General features: G+C 38.6%; 1 protein-coding gene across 6 annotated transcripts in view; it reads right to left on the bottom strand.

The window, feature by feature from the left end:
- Positions 1-337: 337 nt before the first annotated feature.
- Positions 338-22,016, bottom strand: part of LOC140607060 (uncharacterized) — a 43,337-nt gene continuing 21,658 nt past the window's right edge. For 3 of the 6 annotated variants that reach the window (XM_072781394.1, XM_072781397.1, XM_072781398.1), the window contains 9 exons: positions 19,327-19,398; positions 18,665-18,739; positions 10,893-11,011; positions 6,915-8,710; positions 6,418-6,522; positions 3,281-3,330; positions 1,759-1,813; positions 1,538-1,677; positions 338-1,435 (listed from right to left, as the gene is read on the bottom strand). In XM_072781394.1, coding sequence (XP_072637495.1) covers positions 1,327-1,435; positions 1,538-1,677; positions 1,759-1,813; positions 3,281-3,330; positions 6,418-6,522; positions 6,915-8,710; positions 10,893-11,011; positions 18,665-18,739; positions 19,327-19,398 — 2,521 coding nt within the window. In that variant the 3' untranslated portion in view covers positions 338-1,326. Of the gene's footprint in view, positions 1,436-1,537; positions 1,678-1,758; positions 1,814-3,280; positions 3,331-6,417; positions 6,523-6,914; positions 8,711-10,892; positions 11,012-18,664; positions 18,740-19,326; positions 19,399-22,016 lie in introns of those variants that run through there. The other 3 variants (XM_072781395.1, XM_072781399.1, XM_072781400.1) reach the window with 3 other exon arrangements.

Below are 22,016 nucleotides of genomic sequence, written 5' to 3'. Positions count from 1 at the left end.
CTCCCTGCTAGCTATCCAAGGGTTGGGATTATTATTTTTTTTTAAAGAAAAGGAACAAAATACCCCAATGTGAATTATCTATAGCTTGTAACAATGAAGAACCCCCTATGCCAAGACAGGGCATATATTTTGTGTATGAGTTTGAGTGCTTGGGAAGAAAAAGAGGCCTTAGCCCTACTGTGGAGCTAGGCTCAGTGATCCAAATATTCTGGTAATGCTAAAAATCTTACAAGAGGGGCCAGAAACAGATGATCTTCTATGGGCAGGTCAAGCATGTTGTGAATAACTTGTATTTGGTGAACCAGGGGGGAGAGCGCCAGAATAAACTGCCAATTGATTTAATAGATATGTTTTCCAGTTTTCAGACACTGGTTTTATTGGGGAAACGAGGGGAAGATACTCCTATTCATCCTTCCTTGCGGGCACTGCCTCTTGTGGAAGTACAGTCTCCCACGAGGGATTCTAGATTCAGGTCTGTTCCTCTCACCAATGTCCCCTGTTACCTGTATATACATGTTTATTTCCATTTTAATTCCTTACCACATGGCTAGAATTGGTTATTAATTTATACATTTTTAATATGAGAAAAATAAGTATTTTACAAGCAATGCTGAGAAGCCATTATCAGAAAATAAACTTTATGGTGGGAATGTGAACTAGTGCAGCCACTCTGGAAAACTGTGTGGAGGATCCTCAAAGAGTTAAAAATAGATCTGCCCTACGACCCAGCAATTGCACTGCTGGGGATTTACCCCAAAGATACAGATGCAATGAAACGCCAAGACACCTGCACCCCGATGTTTCTAGCAGCAATGTCCACAATAGCCAAAGTGTGGAAGGAGCCTTGGTGTCCATCGAAAGATGAATGGATAAAGAAGATGTGGTCTATGTATACAGTGGAATATTACTCAGCCATTAGAAACGACAAATACCCACCATTTGCTTCGACGTGGATGGAACTGGAGGGTATTATGCTGAGTGAAATAAGTCAATCGGAGAAGGACAAACATTATATGGTCTCATTCATTTGGGGAATACAAAAAATAATGAAAGGGAATAAACGGGAAAGGAGAAAAAAATGAGTAGGAAATATCAGAAAGGGAGACAGAACATAAAAGACTCCTAACTCTAGGAAACGAACTAGGGGTGGTAGAAGGGGAGCTGGGCGGGGTGTAGGGGTGACTGGGTCACAGGCACTGACGGGGGCACTTTATGGGATGAGCACTGGGTGTTATTCTATATGTTGGCAAATTGAACACCAATAAAAAATAAATTTTTTAATAAAAATAAAAATAAACTTTATAGACAGCCTGAGGCAGGACAAAGTCACTTGAGGACGATGACGGTGCGGAGTTCACTGTCGCTCTCCTCACCCAGGTCTTCAGCAGCTGAATCTGCAGCCCGAGGCTTCTCTACTGGGGCACCACCTTTCTCTCTGCAAAAAAGAAGAATGCCTTTAACTCTGTAAAGGAACAATTAAACTTTTCATAATTAACTCATTTTAGAAAAGAAGTATAAATTGTCCCCAATCAGGTACCCTGGTTCCTTGTTGAAAATCTCATCCTCATCAGAAGAATCCCTGTCGTGTAGCTTCTGTGCCATGTTTTTCTTCCGTGTGGCATTGAGAGGTCTGTACATGTCCCGAAGCCACAGTGGCCGCCTTCTCCAGAAAAAGCCCTAGAAAACAGAAAGGACATTGTTAATTCTGCATTTCCCCTGCTCTCTCCAGCCATGGGACTTTATCTTCCTCAGATTTACCTGATTCTCCCGTTGGATTGAACATCTCTTATGCAGCAGAGAATTAAAGAAGAGCCTTGGAGGAAACACATATGCAGACAATTAGTGATTCACGCCATTTCCCATGCCTCTCACAATGTGTATCTCTGGTCCTATTAGGACATCTCAGTCCATAATCACAGGAAGCAAAATCACTACGGACCTCGGATCCTGAAAATAATCCCACGCATGCTACACTTCCAGAATTTTCCCATGTATGTCCATAATGGCCCCACAATTTCTCTGGGGAGGCCTTTGTATGTGGCTTGGCATTGAGTATAAGCAAGATTTTCATCCTGCTCACCTGGGCCTATGGCCAAGTGCCCTCGTGCAGTGAACAGACTGTGCAACTATAACACAGAAGCACCTTACTCTCTCCAGAAGCAGTTTACTTTGGTCCCCTTTGGACTTTGTCTCATAGGCATCATTTGCTGGGGAGGAGGAGAGAGAGGTGTTTCTATTTTCCTAGCTGCTTTATCCTACAAGTTGATTCACACCAAATAAATGCACAAGTCCAACCAACAAAGTTACCTAACTCACTGACTTTCTCATTGCAGGCAGTGGCTAATGAGTGAGTGAGGAAGGTCACAGCCAGCACTAAAACACAAAATATTATTTTTGAATATAAACAATATAGAAAGAATCAGAATGTATAGTAAGTTTGTCTTAGAAACTGCTTATGTTGGCTCGCCCAGGTGGCTCAGCAGTTTAGTAATGCCTTTGGCTCAGGGCGTGTGTGGTCCTGGTCTGGGGATGGACTCCACATTAGGCTCCATGAGAGGAGCCTGCTTATCCCTCTATCTCTCTGCTTCTCTCTCTGCGTCTCTCATGAATAAATTAAAAAATATTTTTAAAAACCTGCTTATGTCTTGACAGTATGTATGTACGGAGTTGTGACATAAAATGTAGCTCACAGCCCAAGAACAGTATAATCAGAGGAGAAGTGCCCCTCTGGAAAGGCACCATCTTCTGACACTCAGTAGCAGTATGCCCATGGGGCAATTTACCTTCCCTTTCTTCTCCATTTCCTTATTATAAAAGGAAGAGACAAACTATTACCTAAGGCCTCTCCCAGTTAACAGTCTATGGAGTCTGGACAAAGGGAATGGAGAGTGGTGGATCAAAAACTAGGAGGAGGAGGGAAGTTTTCCTGCCACTTTACAGGAAGGAGTCCTATTTTTCTGCCTTCCATCAGCCTTGAAGACTAGGCCTCTTAGCCCAAGACTCTGTAGCCAGGCCTGATGGTCAGTACCAGCAGGAACAGGTGCACCCAACCCCTCTCCACCCTTTTTCTTTAAAGGAGTACTGACAGTAGATGCTCTGTGTCAGTTCCATTCTAACTCAGATTTGTCTGGGAAGCTAATTTTGCTGGATCCAGGCAAAGCATTAGACCAAATCAATATTCTTTCTGCCTTTGGTAGTTTCCTGGGTGTAAAACAAGGGGAGTGAAATAGGAGTTCTAAAATCTAGTTCTGAAATTCTGCTTTAATAATTGCCAATTTACCTTGAGCCTCCTTCTTCATCTTCCACTGGTGCTGCTCTATGAGAATAAATCTGTTTTGGAAGAAAACATATCACAGGTACCCATCTCAATAACCATGCCTCCAAATCTGTATTCATTCCTTTGTATTTTAAGTCTTATTCAGCCTTTTTGGAGAGCAGGAATTCTATTTTTTAGTAGTCCTTTGACTCTTCCATAGTCCCAACTTGGGAACTTGTGTGCAGCTGGCAATACATTTTATTGTCTGTTTTAGATGACATCCAACAGGTAATTCCTAATAAAAATTCTTAGAAGTAAGAAAAGAAAAGTATCTACCAGAAACCTAAATAGCAACATTGTTTTAAAGTCAAGGACAAGAGTTCAATGCCTATTATTCCTGTTACTATTCATCACGTTGAAGAGGTCCTAATCAATGCAATAGGAAAACACTTCTTTTAAAGATTCCAGGCATCTCAATGCAATAGGAAAAATTAAGTATTGGAAAGTAAGAAACAAAACATATTGGCATATGAAATTATGGACAACCTAAAAGGCCCAAGAGAGTCAACTTAAATTTTACTGTAGTGGGATGCCTGGGTATCTCAGCAGTTGAGCGCCTGCCTCTGGCTAAGTGCATGATCCCAGGGTCCTGGGATCAAGTCCCACATCAGGGTCCCTGAATGGACCCTGCTTCTCCCTCTGCCTGTGTCTCTGCTTCTCTCTCTGTGTCTCTCATGAATAAATAAAATCTTTAAAAATATAGAAAAATAAATTTTACTGGAAGTGCTCTGAGAATTCAGTAAGATGGCTAAATACAAAATCAAGAGCTCAACATGCAAAATGCAATAGCTTTTTTATGTTCCACAAATAACTAATTAACAAATGGAAGAATGGTCCATTTATAATATCAATAAAAGGAAGGATACCTCGGTGGCTCTATGGTTTAGTGCCTGCCTTCCGCCTAGGGTGTGATCCTGGAGTCCCGGGATCGACTCCCACATCAGGCTCCCTGCATGGAGTCTGCTTCTCCCTCTGCCTGTGTCCCTGCCTCTCTCTGTGCGTGTCTCATGAATAAATAAATAAAATCTTAAAAAAAGATTAAAAAATATCAATAAAAGACATAAAGTACCTAGGAATAAACTTACAGCAAAGAATGGGGAAGACCTTTGAGATGAAAACATTAAAACTCTTCTGAAGGACTTTAAGAAATGAATACATGATGATACCATGTTCCTAGAATATTGCAAAGATGTCAATTCTCCTCAAACTCAATGCAATCCTATTCAAATCCCAAGATAGTTTTTCTTTTTTTTAAATAAAAACTGGCCAGCTGACATTTGGTAAAGGGATATGCAAGTCTAGCTATGAAATGTATGAAAAAGGAGATCAAAGAGCATGAGCGTAACTCTACCAGACATCAAAATAGGTTATTATAAAGCAATTGGAATTAAGTATATAGTGTGATATGGGAAAGGAAACTGGACTGATAAGAATCCAGATAAGAAAAGTATTTTAGAGACGCCTGGGTGGCTGAGTGGTAGAGCATCTGCCTTTGACTCATAGGGTGAACCCGGGTCTGGGGATCAAGTCTCACATTGGGCTCCCTGAGACGAGCCTGCTTTTCTCTCTGCCTATGTCTCTGTCTCTGTGTGTGTGTGTCTCATGAATAAATAAAATCTTACAAAAAAACAGTATTTTAGATCTGTTAAGAAAGAATGAACCATTCAATAAAAGATTTTAAAGTAACTGGGTATTTCTTTAGGGGGAAAATGTTAGATCCCCTACCTCAACCATACCTAAAAACAAAACAGATCTATACAGGTTGAAAAATATAAATTATAACAAATATAAGTATAGACGAAGACAGTATAAAGGCAACAAAGGCCTCGCTAACAAGACCCACATCCCATAGGCCACAAGGAAAGAACTCGCATATATGGTGACAGACTCAAAACATCTCCCATTTCTTGTAGTCTCGCCCCCTTCACCCTTGGATTGTTGGTCATCTTCTGGTGACTGATAAAACTCTTTTCATATTAAATATATTAATCCTTTCAGTGGCTTCCACTGAATTTCAGTGTTTCAAATGCTGGCCAGTGTTTTCATCTTTAAGGAGACAGAACAGTGGAATAAGAGCACAGGATTTGCAGTTAAGTAAAACTGGGTTCTGCTTTGGGTTTTGCCACTGGAGCCTTAAGCTGATCCCCTTTTATGTATGAAAGAGGGATGGTAATATTGTCCTCCCAGGGTTGTGGGCATGAAATTGGATATGGAAAATTCTTCTTCCTATGCTTGGCATAAACCAGTGCCAAGTCATTATGGAACTGAAGAAAAGGTAAACAGGCAACCTCCAGCACAGGTGACTATAAACATGACATGCTTTGGAGTAGCCTGATGCAGGATTTTAGCTACAGTATTTTAACCAAAACTATTCACATAATTCAGTGTGTGGAAAAAGCTGCTGAGTAAATCTAATTAATCAACAAGATGATATTTTTATCTTTAAGCCATGTCCTTTTTTCCAGGATGACTGATATAGCTCCATGAGGGTGGATACTATCTCTCATCATTTCAACCAAGGAAAGAAATCAGTGGTAGTCTGAAAGTGGCTGGTGAGTACATCTAACCACAGAATTTTGAGTTGAGGAAATGTTACTATCATGTTAACTTGGCCTTCTTAAACCTAACGTCCCAAAACAGTCTAATGGCTTGTTGCCTTGTTTATAATCCATAAATCACCTGGCAATGGAAAGTTCCTTTAAAAATCCCCAGAATAGGGCAGCCCCAGTGGCGTAGCGGTTTAGCACTGCCTGTAGCCCATTGTGTGATCCTGGGGACCCAGGATCAAGTCCCACATCAGGCTCCTTGCATGGAGCCTGCTTCTCCCTCTGCCTGTGTCTCAGCCTCTCTGTGTCTCTCGTGAATAAATAAAATCTTAAAAAAAAAAAAGAATTGCTTCTCTTTAAAAAAATAAAATAAAATAAAAATCCCCAGAATATACTTGGCAATAAAAGAATGAAGTACATGTCAGTCTGTCAGACAGAAGAGAAATACCAAGTATCAGTAAGTGAGAAAGTGGCTTTGATTTTAAGTTTGTAAATTCTGAATCTATTATAAAGACAAAAGATTTTCTGGAAATCTGAATTAATGGTTGTTCTTACCTCAATGAGACAGAAAACTATAATCAAAATCATTACTACTACAGTCACAGATATTGCCAAGATGAGTTTGTTGTTATAGCCATAACCTGGAACTTCTTTTGTTGGCTAAAAAAACAAAAAACAAAGAACAATTTTTTAGAAATCAAAGAAAAGGATGAAAGCTAACTATTCTTAAGCTACTCTAAAACCTCATTCTTTCAGTGGAGTGGCGTATAGGTTCTTAAGAAATATACCAAATCTAATGTGTTATATAATTTTATCATTAGCCCTTTCTTCAATAATATATTTATCTTGTATGTTAAGTCCTCTTCTCATCTACCTGGGAAGAGTGGCACCATTCTCTAAATGAGCAAAGTGGCAGATCACTGTCTCAGCCAACATTAATGGCTAAGACAAGACCCAGACTGGGAGGCCCTGGTCCTTGTGCATGGGTGCTTTAATTGCATGTCCTAAACTGACTAAAAGTTCAGACCCCATCTTTCAGGAGTTATCCTCACCTCACTTGACTTCTGCTCTTTCTGTTCACTCTGGGCTTCTGTGCTCTCATTGATATAGTTCTCAGTCTTCCATTGGTCTGTATCCCACTCTGCCTTGGACACCTTTACTTCCTGCTGCTCGCTGAGAAGCTTCATCAGGAGGCCTGTTCTGGAGATAAGCTTGGCACAGGCCAGTTGCACATTGGTCTCAGAGCAGTCCATTTTCAAAGTCCGGATAACATGAGAAATGAGCCTTCTCACGTCATTATTCGGGATGAGGGACCGTAGCTGCTGGTTTAGCTGAATTTCAAATAGATCACCTGCGGATGAGAGCTTTGCAACACTGAAGCCTGTGGGCTTTGGGGGCAAGTCAGTGACCAAGTTGTGGTATTCCCATTGTGTTTCATTGGTTTGTTTAACAGTCGGCACAAAGTTGTCTCTGGTGGTAGTAGAATATGTATTGGAAAGATTCCTACGGTTTGTGAATTCAGGGGGAGTTTGTTCTGATACAGTAGTGCTTCCTGGAGAAATAATTTCTTCAGAAGCATTCTGTGCAGTAGTGTTTTCTACAGTAGTGTTTTCTTTAGAAGGTTCTGAAAGAGTAAATAATTCTGGAAAAGGATTTTCCTGAATTCGTTTTTCTGAAGATGAAATAGCCTCCTGTGAAGGGGAATCGATGAGGCTCCTGACGGCAGGCAATGGAGGCCTCTGTGCAGGCATCAATCTATTCGAGAGTGAGTTTTTCTTTCTGAACTTTTTACTTTTTTTGGTCTTGGGTGTTCTTTGGACTATACGTGAGCGAATTTTATGGAAAATATACTTTTTTCCAGAATGCGAGACTGGTCTGGAAGCCTCCATTTCCCTAACTCTAGCATTCGCATCTTCTAAAACAACAATGGGGTAGGTTGAGTCTTCTGATTTGGTTTTCACCTTAGGTAGGGATTTTGGAGCAGTGGAGGCAGAAGGCTTGCCCATTATGTTTTGCTTCGGGAAAGAAGAGGCTGCTGCCTTGTGCTCCTTTATGAATGAAGACTCTGTGTGGACGGAGTTTCCCACTAATTTCCTGGGCCTCTGGGCCATGTGAAGCTCCTCCAGCTCCCTTGGGGATGGTCCACTGAGCCTTCTTTCTTTGGCCATGTTCTTCACAAATGACTGGGCACTCTGTTTCCCTTGGGTGCTCTGAACGTCCACTTCCTTGTAGTGCCTTTTCTGTGGGTCCTTGGGGCCCTTGAGAACACTGTTTTTTCTAAACCACCTCTTCCGTAAATTCTTAGACTTGGGAAGGGTCTTTTCCTGTCCTTGGGCAGTTTCCAATTTCTTAAATTTGGGACCTAAAATCCCGGGAGGTATAAGCATGGCAGTTTTTTCTTTCTTTTTTACCTCATCAATTTTTTCTTGAATTTCTGCATCTAACAAATTTTCCAGGAAAGAGAGTTTCCTCAGTTTATTTTTGTAAGTTGAATTGTTGGGTCCAGGTTCAAGAGAAGGGCTCTTTGTGTTGTTTTTCAAGTAACCCACAGGCTTGTCTCCATCTTGAACATTTGAAAACAGAGTTTTAATGAATGGTAGTAATGTTGATTCTACATCTTCTACATTTCCCTCTGAGAAATAAGGTAATATGTAATTCAGCGCACTGATAACATCACTTTCATCATTAAAGTCTAACTGCTCATTCATAAAGGCTGACAGACCGATGCCATTTTTGTCTGAGGATGCCTTCTCTGGCTCAATTGTCAGCTCAGTACTGGTACTCTTCTTCCGGGCTTTTAATACCTTCATGAATGATCCTTCTACATTCATTATAGATGCTTTTTCATCTGTCAGAAAAAGAAGAGACTAGTTTTGATAATGAAAGGCTGATAGCACAGTTTTTGTCAGTCCGCAGTCATACATCCCAGTCATAAAAATTAAGAACCAGCAAATATCTGAGTACCATTATCAAGGACACAAACTCAAACTTGAACCTATATTGGCAACAACAAAAGGAGAAAAGGGTATTTTTTTAAATGGCTATTTCTTCAGAACCTTTCACAACGTGAATGACTACATTTAGGATTATTCCATAATCCTTGGTCTCCAAGGGCCAATTATCTAGTACTTAAGAAAAGCCAAGTCTGGAAGACACTCAGCTAAACTGTCTGCAAATCTACTGTGACTCCTGGTATTCATATACCCTGTCCTGTACTGCTTCAGATGCAGTGGGAGCAGGGGGTTTCCTCCTTCTATCTCTTCAGTGTGCTTGTTTTCTTGCTACTACCACAGATGCCCATGAAAACACCCACTGCTAGTAGGGCCTCATCTGGACATGCCCTCTCCATCTACCCATCAATTACTATGCTTGGTCCCTGCTCCCATATATTGCAGCTCACACAAAACATAAGCTCTAGACAGAAAAAAAGCACTAAGTCCACCCTGGCTCTTTGCTTAAATTGGGCAGGGAACGAGTGTAGGCTAAGAGATTTTCCAGGTATGAGAGATATGCCAATGTGGAATGTTCGATAAATCAATGGAATAATACTTGAGGTTTTAAAATGCAGAAGGGATAAAGAAATTTTTTGTCAGAATGTGAAGAAATATACTTCACTTTCATTTCTAATATTTCTAGCTTTAGTTATTAGGGTACCATCCAGAGCTTCCCACTACATGAAAGTCAGCATATGGCTTGTGTACATGCACAGTATCATCCAACCGAGTTTCATTTCCAGAAGAATTAGAAGTATTTTCAGCGGTGTTGATGAGAGTCAGAGGAGGAGGTAATAAAGGTCACAAGAAAGGAGGAGCAACGGGCTTGTAGAGAGCCCTAAACGGGACACTTGAGTGCTAGGCAACAGTACTTAACACCTCTGATCTAATTTTTCCTCACCTGTAAAAGGAGGCTAAACATGCCTATTCTGCCCACCTCTAAGAGATAAGGGAGTAATTAGTAAAAAATTGTTTTGAAAAATAAGCAACATTGTATTTACAGAGGTAGCAAAGTGTTATTTATGATGTACCCTAGATCATTGATAGGGAACCATATTCAAGCTATCTGGGTGCAGAAGCACATTTTGGAAGTCATGAAGTTAGTGCCAATAAAACATAGTATACAGAAAAATACTTAAAAGTATCTGAGTGTTTTTGGATAGAAAAGCTGAGGATTCAGAAAAAGTTCAGAGTTGGACAGTCCAAGAATAGAAGAGTGCTCTGTATCCATAAGAAGGCAGCAGCTTCTGGTTAGGGAACAGGAACTCTCAGGCTCTGAATAAACTTTATCTATAAATCAGCATCACTTTTACTCTTGATAACTTGTAAAAACAAACAATAAACAAAAATATATCTCCACCTGTCATATAAGACAAGGGGGACCTGAGTTCTGATACATATGAAATTAGTTTACAAATTATGATGCATATGTTTTCATTTGGGAGTAATTAATTTAATAATGTAACTGAGAATCTGACTTATAACAAAGGAATAGTTCTTATAAATTTAGGGATTTTAAGGGTGCCTGTGTGGCTCAGTGGGTTAAGCATATAACTCTTGGTTTCAGCTCAGGTCATGATTTCAAGGTCATGGGATTGAGCCCTGCAATGGGCTCCACACTCAGTGGGGAATCTGTTTGAGATTCTCTCCCTCTGCCCCTCCTTCGACTCACATCTCTCTCTCTCTCAAATAAATCTTTGAAAAAAAAAAGAAATTTAGGGGTTTGAACTGTAAGTGAATAAAAATAATGCAGTGACATCATTAGTTAAAAATTGATCATTGTTGATTAAAAATAAAAATTAAAACATAAATAAAATTTAAAATATATCATGAGGTGATTCCTGGTTGGCTCAGCGGTTTAGCACCTGCCTTCAGCCTAGGGCGTGATCCTGGAGTCCTGGGATCAAGTCCCACATCAGGCTCCCTATATGGATCCTGCTTCTCCCTCTGCCTCTCTCTCTCTCTCTCTCTCTCTCTCATAAATAAAATCTTTAAATACAAATATTATATATATATGACGAGGCAATTCAAACTCACCACAACGTGTGGCATTTGTCAAACATTCACCGTCACAATGCAGCTTGACTGTCTTGCAAACAACCTCAATATTATTTTTGAGTTGGCAGAGACAACAGGACATACGGCTAGGTAATATCCTATAAATGGAAACACAGAGCATTATATTAGTGGTAAAGGGGTTACTTGAGTAGAAGATTCAGGCCAAGGTCTTCACAGGGCTCTGCATAAAGGAATTCTTGTGGCATATGATGGTTGGGTAGGGTTGAGTAGGGACCAGTTGGCCAATTGTTGCTCATGAATATTATAAATAAAGAGAAGGACAGAGGTGCTCAACCAATAGGTAAGGATGGTAGGGGGTATGATATACCTAGAATAAGACAGAGATAAGAACTGGGTGACATTGATCAGTAGTTCAGTTCAGAAGTATCTCCTTCTGACCCAAAAGTCTCACTTTGGGTTAAGAGCATACAGGAAGAGGGTAGACTTCTAAGAAGAGTCTGAGTAAGTCTAAAATATGGCCCACATCAAGGATAGAAAGCAATCAATCAAAACTAACCCAAAATCTACACAGGTGTTACAACTAGCAGACAAGGATGTTTAAAAAGTTACTATAACTGGGGTGCCTGGGTGCCACTGTTGGTTAAGCATCTGACTTTTGGTTTCAACTCAGGTCATGATCTCAGGCTCATAAGATCAAGCCCCTCACTGGGCTCCTAGATCACTGTAAGTCTGCTTGAGATTCCTCTGCCCCACCCACGTGTGCTCTCTTCTTTCTCTTAAATAAATTATAAAATCTTTATAAAAAAGTTATAACAATATTTCTTATGTTAAAGAAAACCAGACTGATGAGGCACCAGGGTGGCTCAATCAGTTAAATGTCTGCCTTCGGCTCAGGTCATGATCCCCGGGTCCCAAGATCGAGCTCCACATCAGTTTTGCTCCTCAGCAGAGAGCCTACTTCTCCCTCTCCTCTGCTCCCCCTGCTTGTGCTCTCACTCTCTGTCAAATAAATAAAATCTTAAAAAAAAAAAATCCCAGACTAAGAAACCCATGTCTCTACTTAGTGAGTTATACAACAACTTCAAGTGGCCTAATATATGCATACATAGAGTCTACAAGGGAGAAGAAATATAATTTGAAAAATAATAGCCCCCAAATTGTCCAAACAGGTAACCCTAATAAACCCACAAATCCAAGAAGGTCAATGAACTCTAAACACAAGAAATATGGACAAAACTATGCCAAAGCACATCATAATCAAACTTCTCAAGCCATCAATAAAGAGAAAATGTTAAAAATAAGCCAAAGGAAAAACCTCCACACAACATATAGGGAAATAGAGATAACAATGGTAACATATTTCTTGTTGGAATTAATGGAACTCAGTAGAGCAACATCTTTAAAGCAGTGAAGCGGAGAGGGGACCAACAACTATCAAACTAGAATTCTATATCCAGATCTTTCAAAAATAAAAGCAAAACAAAAGACTGAGACCTACAAAAGCTGAAAGAAGTCATCATTAGTAGATTTACACTGTAGAAAAGCTAAAGAAAGTATTTTCAAGCAGAAGGAAAATGATTGCGATAGAAATGTGGATCCACACAAAAGGAAGAAGAACATTAGAACTGGTAACTCCAAAGGTAAATACATAAGGTTTTTCTTACTATTTAAATATCTGAATACAATATGATTTCACTTATATGTAGAATCTTAAACAAATGAAAACTGACAACAAAAAGAAGAGAGAAACAGATTCATGAATATGGAGAACAAACTGGTGGTTATTAAAGTAGAGGGCGGGGATATGGTCAAAATGAGTGAAAAGACGTAAGAAGTACAAACTTCTAGTTATAAAGTAAGTCTCCAGATGAAAAGTACAATGTAGGGAATATAGTTAATAATACCGTAATACACTTATTGTGGTATTAATTCTTCAATCACTATGTTGTACATCTGAAACTAATTTAATATACATCAACTATACTTCCTAAAGGAGTTAACTTATTGTTTAAACAAAAAAATAATATAGTGTGCTGTTTAGAAGTAAAGCAAAATGTATGAAGACATTAGCACAAAGGCCAGTAAGGGAGAAATGAAGTACACTATATATTGTAAGGTTCTTATGCCAATCATGAAATCATATATTATTTGAAGATAGACTGTGAAAAGTTAAAGATGAACACTACAAGCCATTAAACTACTGCTAAACTAACAAAACCTGAGTTGTAATTAACTAGCCAACAAATAAAATTTAATTTAATTTAATTTAATTTAATTTAAAAGTGTACTCAGTCATCCAAAAGTAGGAAGAAAAAGAAAAAAAATAGCAAAACAAAGAACAGATGGGACACATAGAGAGTTTAGTAGCTTTAAATGTAGTCATGTTAATAATTACATTAGGTGTAATGGTATAATCACCCTAATTAAAATATAAAAAAGCAAAAGCCAACTGTATGCTGTCTATAAGAATCATCTGCAATAGAAATATACAAGTAGGTTAAAAGTATAGAAAAAATTGTGCTATGCTAACAGTAATCAAAAGAAACCTTGGGTGGCTACATTACTGTAAGACAAAGTGCATTTCAAAGTAAAAAAATATTACCAAGGATAAAGGAGGTTATTCCATCATTATAGGAATATCAACTAATAAAAAAGACATAACCTAAAAATTTATGCATCTGATAACAGAACTTCAAAATATATGAAGGAGAATGGCAAAGAGAGACAAATAAATACACAATTATAGTTGGAAATTTCAATATTGCTTTCTAAATAATTGACAGAAAAATATATAGAAAATCAGTAAAGATATAGCAGACTTGAATAACACTATCTACATACTTGACCTAACTGACATTATAGAATGCTCCACCCAAAATCAGAGTACTCATTTTTTTCAAGTAGATACATAATAGTTACCAAAATAGATCATAGGCTCATCTAATACCAGAATTCATGGGTATAACACAAGCCTCAATAAGTTTAAAAGGATTTAAGTCATTCAACATATGTTCTGTGACTACAATGGAATTAAATTAGAAATGAACAGATTTGAAAAATCTCCAAATTATTTAGAAACTAAACAACATACTTCTAAGTAACCCTGCCAGTCAAAGAAATCAAAAGAGAAATTAAGAGCTATTTCGTACTAAAACTGAAACCATGTCAACATATGGGATGTTGCTAATGCGGTGTTCAGCTTCCCCAGTATCCACTTTTAAGAAATTAAAAAAAGAAAAGAAAATTAATCATTGAATAAGGAGAAGAAATAGCATAATAGAGATCAAGGCACAAATAAAGAAAACGGAAAACAAAAATAGAGAGGCCAGTGAAATGAAAAGACAGTTTTTATTTATTTATTTTTAAAAATTGTAATTATTTATTCATGAGAGATACAGAGAGAGGGGCAGAGACATAGGCAGAGGGAGAAGCAGGCTCCCTGTGGGGAGCTTGAAAAGGGACTCGATTCTAGGACTCCAGGATCACGACCTGAGCCAAAAACAGATGCTCAACCACTGAGCCACACAGGTGCCCCAAAAGACAGTTTTTGGAGAAGATAAATAAAACTGATAAACCTCTAGGCAGACTGATTAAGACAAGACAAGAGAAGACATAAATTATCAGTATCAGAAATGAGAGGGGTCAGGGATCCCTGGGTGGCTCAGCAGTTTAGCGCCTGCCATCGGCCCAAAGCCTGATCCTGGAGTCCCGGGATCAAGTCCCACATCAGGCTCCCAGCATGGAGACTGCTTCTCCCTCTGCCTGTGTCTCTGCCTCTGTCTCCCCCCTCTCTCTCTCTGTGTCTCTCATGAATAAATAAAATCTTAAAAAAAAAACGGGGTGACATGTCCCTTGTTTCTTTTCTTTTTTTTTTTTAAGATTTTATTTTTATTTATTCATGAGAGACACAGAGAGAGGCAGAGGCAGAGGCAGAGGGAGAAGCAGGCTCCCTGCAGGGAGCCTCATGTGGGATTCAATCCCAGAATCCCGAGGTCATGAGCTGAGCCAAAGGGAGATGCTCAACCACTGAGCCACCCAGGCATCCCTACAGATATTAAAAGGATAAGAAGGGAATATTATAAAATAATTTGTCAATCAATTCAAGGTGAAATGAACAGATCATAAAAGATGTAAACTACTCAAAAATAAATATGTAACTTAAATATCACTATTAAAGAAATAGAGTGTATAATTTGCAACTTTCTCACAAAGAAAGCTTCAAATACACAGGGCTTCATGAGTGATTCTACCAAACATTTAAGGAAGAAATAATGCCAATTCTACACAAACTCTACCAGAAAGTTGAAGAGAAAAGAATATTTCCCCACTCATTTTTAAGGCCAGCTTTTCCCTTATCATAAGTAGGCAAAGACAGTACAAGAAAAGAAAACAATAGACCGGGATCCCTGGGTGGCGCAGCGGTTTGGCGCCTGCCTTTAGCCCAAGGCCCGGTGCATGGAGCCTGCTTCTCCCTCTGCCTGTGTCTCTGCCTCTCTCTCTCTCTCTCTCTCTCTCTCTCTCTCTGGGTGACTATCATAAATAAATAAATAAATAAATAAATAAATAAATAAATAAATAAATAAATAAACAATAGACCAATATCTCTCATGAACACAGATGCAAAATTCTAAACAATGTTTCACCATATCAAACAATATATGAAGTTTCTGTATAGTAAAGGAAACAACCAAAAAAAAATAATAAAGACTACCTATCAAATAGGAGAAGATATTTGCAAGTGACATATTCAATATAGGTTTAGTATCCAAAATATATAAAGAATGTCTACAGATCAACACCAAAAACCCCCAAATAATCCACTTAAAAACTGGAAGACACAGACATTTCTCCAAAGAAGATGCACAGGGGTGCCTGGGTGGCTCAGTTGGTTAAATGTCTGCCTTCAGCTTAGGTCATGATCTCAGGGTCCTGGGATCGAGCCCTGAGTAAGGCTAGGTACTCAGAGGGGAATCTGCTTGGGATTCTCTCTCTCTCCCTCTTCCTCTGCCCCTCCTCCTGCTCATGTTCTTTCTCTCTCTCTCAAATAAATAAATAAAATCTTAAAAAAAAAGAAGACATGCATATGGCCAACAGACACATGAAAAAATGCTCAGTATCATCAGGGAAGTGCAAATAAAAACCACAATGAGATATCACTTCACACCTGTCAGAATGGCTAAAATAAAAAACACAAGAAACAACAAATTTTAGTGAGGATATGGAGACATAATAACTTATGCTCTGCTGGCGGGAATGCAAACTGGTACAGCCACTGAGGAAAATGGTATGGAGGCTCCTCAAAAAATTAAAAATAAAACTACGGTATGATCCAGTAATTGCACTTCTGGGTATTTAACCAAAAATTACAAAAACACTAATTCAAAGGGATACATGCACGTCTATGTAGCATTATTTACCATAGCCAAGTTATGGAAAGCAGCCTACCAGTCCATTGATAGGTGGATGGATAAAAAATAGGTGGTATATATAAACAATGGGATATTATTCAGCCATAAAAAAGAACGAAATCCTGCCACCTGCAACAACATTAGAGTACAATGCTAAGCAAAGTAAGTCAGTCAGTGAAAGACAAATACCAGGTGATTTCACTTATATGTGGAATTTAAGAAACAAACAAAAAAAATGAGCAAAGGGGAGAGAGAGAGTCAAGAAACAGACATTTATTATAGGGAACAAACTATAGTTGTCCCCAGAGGGGACAAGGGGTGGAATGATGGGTGAAATGGGTGAGTTCATCAAAATTTAAAAATTAAAAATTCTGGTCTTCAGAGATAGAACAGAATGAAGACAAGCCACAGCCTGGGAGAAATTTGCTAAACACCTGAGAGAAAAGACTTTTTCCAGAATATATAATATACTCTTAAAACTCAATAGTATGTATCCAACTGAATGATGGATTTGGAGGCACCAGGGTGGCTCAGTTGGCTGCGTGTCTGACTCTTGATTTTGGCTCAGGTTATGGTCTCAGGGTTGTGGGATTGAGCCCCAAATCAGGCTCCAAGCTTGGTGAGGAATCTTGAGATTCTCTCTCTCCCTCTCTGACTGCCTATACCCCCCACCCCCCACCACATTTGGTCTCTCTCTCTCTCTGTCTGAGATAAATAAATCTTTAAGAAAAAAATAAAAGGAAAAGAGATTTCAATAGACACATCATTTAAAAAGATATTGGTACATGAATAGACAACATCATGAGCTATTAGAGAAATGCAAATTAAAGATACAAAGTCTAGGGATCCCTGGGTGGCGCAGCGGTTTAGCGCCTGCCTTTGGCCCAGGGCGCGATCCTGGAGACCCGGGATCGAATCCCACGTCGGGCTCCCGGTGCATGGAGCCTGCTTCTCCCTCTGCCTATGTCTCTGCCTCTCTCTCTCTCTCTCTCTGTGACTATCATAAATAAAATTAAAAAAAAAAAGATACAAAGTTTGAAAAAATTTTTTAACTGAAATATAAAGATGTCATACACTGCCGCTTGGAATGCAAAATGGTACATCCACTTTATTTTTTTTAAAGCTTTTATTCATTTATTATGAGAGACACTGAGGGAGGGAGAGAGAGGCAGAGAAACAGGTAGAGGGAGAAGCTGGCTCCATGCAGGGAACCCGACATGGGACTAGATCCTGGGTCTCCAGGATCACGCCCTGGTCGGAAGGTGGCGCTAAACTGCTGAGCCACGGGGGCTGCCCTACATTCACTTTAGAAAAGAGGTAAGCAGGTTTTTTGTTTTTGTTTTTGTTTTTGTTTTTGAGAGAGAGACAGCAAGCACATGTGTATGAGTGGGGTGGGGAGGAGGGGCAGAGAGAAAGGGAGAGAAAGAATCTTAAGCATGCTCCACGTTCAGCATGGAGCCCCACTGGGGGCTTGATCTCACAACCCTGAGATTATGACCTAAGCCAAAATCAACAATCAACAGTTGGACACTTAACTGACTAACCCCCCAGGCACCCCTAGGAAGCATTTTCTTAAAAAGTTAAATATACACTTAGCACATGATGTAGTAATCCTACCATTAAGTATTTCACCTCCCCCAGAATGAAAGCATATGCTCACACAAAGGCCTGCACGTGACTGCTTTTAGCAGCTTTATTCATCATAGCCAAAAGGAAAATCAGAACAACTCAAATATCCATTAAGTGATGAATGCATAAACAAACTGATATATCCACACAACTGTAACACTACTCAGTAATAAAAAGGAGTGAATTACGGGTTGATGCAATCACATGGATGAATCTCAAAAGGATTATGCTGAGTCAAAGGAGCCAATCACACAAGACTGCATACTGTATGATTTCATTCATAAGACACGGTAGAGGGGCGCCTGGGTGGCTCAGCAGTTGAGCGTCTGCCTTTGACTCAGGGAGTGATCCCGGAGTCCCGTGATCAAGTCCCAGCTCAGAATCCTTGTATGGAGCCTGTTTCTCCCTCTGACCTCTCACTCTCTCTCTCTTTGTCTCTCATGAATAAATAAATAAAATCTTAAAAAAAAAAAAAAAAGACATGGTGGAAAAAATACTATAGGGACAAAAATGAGGTTGATGGCTGTCAGGGGCTGATAGTGGCAACAGGGGATTAACTACAAACAGAAATGTTCTGTATCTCAAACGTGGTGGTGGTTACACAACTATATATTTACCAAAGCTCATTAAAAACTGCATACTTAAAAAGAGTACATATTAACTGAAAATTATGCCTCAATAAAGCTGACTTATAAATAAAACAAACCTAAATACACAACGAAGTGATAATAAACATAAGAAAAATCAACTTACAGTTTTTCCAATTCAAGGGTCATCATGAGAATGCTCTCAATTGTTGAAAGTGACACCTGTGTTGTTCCCATGTCTCTGAAAGAGAACGCCCAAACATGCATGATACCAAAGACTAAAATTTCACACCAAGTACAAAAAGGTACTTAATAGTATGTGATTATTTAAATTCTGGCTTCTCTGTCAAGCTAGCTCAAGAGTTTACTTGCTATGGAAGATAATTTCAGAGCATTCTTATTGAAGAAATTAAAATTTATGTGCATCACGAACATAATCACCTTGGTGCTAAACAGTACAATCTCCTTTTACCCTTTTTCTACTCATTCTCAGTTGCATCCACCTTTCTTGATTAGTCTTTTGTTTTAAATAAGGTATACCTTATTCCAGTTTGCTTTTTGAGATAAATGATATTTCTACATATGTGGTAAATATTTCGCTATACACCTGCATGTTCCATATCTCTATGTGTTCTTCAATACTGCTCTCTTCTACTACAGGCTGTCTTGTCCATATACATTCTTTCTTTGCCAATAATTCTTATTGCAATAACCCAGCTAAAATTTAAATTATGACTTTTTATTCAAAATGCAAAAGATTTAATCTTTGACAAAAGTAAAAAAGAGCAGAAATCATCTCATGAGCCATGAGATTGTTGTAATACTTACAAATATTTTAATGCTGGCAATTTAAAAAGATATGAATCTTCAACAGTTGTCAGAGGGTTATGACTGAGAATTCTGAAAAATGCAATGGAATTAAAATTATCTGCATTTTAAGTAACTAGATGAAAATTTATGTTCTTTTTTTTGGTATGGAACTTGAAGTTTAAAAGCAATCATTTTCTGCCTTTGCCTATAAAATCACCCTTAGAATCTGTAAAACATTCTTCCTTTGGGCACTACCCAGGTCTCTGAATGATAAAGCAGGAAGAGAAAGAGAAAAAAAATTTTTTAAGTGGATGGCAAAGAAAAAATATGCCAAAGAACATTTCAGGTTGAAAACCTCAGAAGTGACTATACCAGTAGGAAGTAATTTCTGTAGGAAATACTATTTCTAGTGTCCTCCATAATTCACTTTTGGAGGACACTTTTCTTTTATCTCTAGAAAGTTTAAAAATCCTACAGTTTAAACCACCCAGTTAAAGACAAAATGGTAACCAATTCTTCAGTTTTGGAGCCAAACAAGAAGGGCTAAATCTATGAGCAGCCGGTGAAAAGCTATATTCCCACCACATAGCCTGTGTGTATTCTTGCATTACAGCCTTTGTCATGGCATGTATCACCTGTTTCCTTATCAATCTCCTGGATTCTCGGCTCCTGGAGGGCAGGGACCATACTTTATTGTCATGTTGTCCCTGTGCCTGACATAGTATAGTGCTTGTTATTGACTATTTAATGTTTGTTGAATAAAGGACATCTTGTCATCTTTTTGACACAAGCTTTTATTCCAAAATGCTGAACAGACCTTCTTCCCAACTCTTTAAAATGAAAAAAGGTAAAAGAAATAGGAAGAAAAGAAAAGACAATCTGCCTTGAGGTTGACTCTACTCAAGAATCATTAACTATACTTTTACCAAGTATTAGATAGATAATCTTCATAACCAATACTATTATTGGGCTGTAAGGCATCTGTGATCAGCATTTCACATTTAATCCTTATAATAACCTTATGTGATAGATACTATCATCACCTCATTTTACAAATGAGGAAACTGAGGTACAGAGAGGTTACATAATTTGTCCGAGTTTGTCAAGCCAGTCAGAAGCAGAGCTGGAATTTGAACTGAGTTCTGACTCCAAAGCCTGTGTGTAACTCACATGAAGAAAAGGGGGTTTATAAAACAGCTGTTACCATAAACTTTGAGAGCGCTAAATATAGAAACTGTATTCATGTTGAACTTCATCTCTCCACCTGGGAGAGCTCCTCTGAGAATTACATTTTCTATTTTTATTCCTTTTCTCTAATCGACTCCCATGATGAAGTATTTAATTAGCTGATGGTCATTGAGACTTTAGGTATTTTAAACCATGTTATAGGCGAATCAGTGAAAACGGGAAAGTGAGGACATTTGAAACTTCATCCCTCCATAAAAGCAACGACAATGACAAACACTGGCAAACATAGAATCAATGTTTTAATCATTTTGGAAAATTTAACCAATGGGTCTACAGCAACCCAGAGAGCATTTATTAAGGGAAAATGTATTAATTTCTATAAGAACAGTGAGATCTGTTGTTTTAACTAGTTCTAGACCTCTGCTCTGTATCCTGATGGTAGCCTTGAAAAATAGCCCACATCCCAGGGGAGCAAAATGGAGCTGGAGTTCCTTAAAGCCTCCTTCCCAAAGAACTGTCATTGTTTTACCTGTCTAGTGAGTTTCCTGGAAGACCTCAATTGAGAACCTTGTCCTTGACCTCACTGAGAACTGCACAATGCTAGAAGCCTCTTCTTCTCAAGGGGCATTTTAAAAATATCATTATTTATTTATTTATTCATGAGAAAGACACACAGACAGAGAGAGAGAGGCAGAGACACAGGCAAAGGGAGACAGAGAGAGGCAGAGACATAGGCAGAGGGAGAAGTGGGCTCCCTATGGGGAGCTGGATGTGAGACTGGATCCCAGAACTCCAGGATCATGCCTAGAGAGGAAGGCAGACACCCAACCGCTTAGTCACCTAGATATCCCCAGGAGCATTTTTAAAAACACTTACAGGTAAATGTTTTAAACTGGCAGCTGTGTAAGGCAATGGATAACAGTTGGGACAAAAAAAACAAAAAAACAAAAAACAACAACAACAACAACAAAAACCCTAATCTAAAAGTTTAAAAGAAAAAGCTGAGAAATGAGATATCCACAGAGAGTTTGAAATGCTCCAACATATTCCTGAGAAACTAGAAGACCACAAGACATATTCCTAGGAATGTAGAAAAAAACCTTAGCACTAACAAATGGGTTCAGCAAGGTTGCAGGAAACAAGATCAATATATAAAAGTTAGATGTATTTCTATGTATTAGCAATGAGTAATCCAAAATGATATTAAGAAAAAATTTCCATGTATAACAATATTAAAAAGAATAAAATACTTAGGAAAAAATGTAACCAAAAAGTATAAGATCCATACACTGAAAGCTACAAAACATTGTTGAAATTAAAGAAGATTGAAATAAATGGAAAAAATGCCATGGTCATGGACCAGAAGAAAATATTGTTAAAATGGCACTATGCCCCAAATTGAACTATGGCTTCAGCACAACCCTTATCAAGATCACAGCTGACTTGTTTCCAGGCTAATTCTAAAATTCTTATATCAATTCAAGGGACCCAGAATAGCCAAGAAAAATCTAGATAAAGAA

The sequence above is a fragment of the Canis lupus genome, chromosome 16 (genome assembly GCF_048164855.1).
Source record: "Canis lupus baileyi chromosome 16, mCanLup2.hap1, whole genome shotgun sequence".
Classification (NCBI taxonomy): Eukaryota; Metazoa; Chordata; class Mammalia; order Carnivora; family Canidae; genus Canis; species Canis lupus.
Note: the sequence above shows the minus strand (reverse complement) of the source record. Positions and strands in the feature narration are given on the sequence as shown.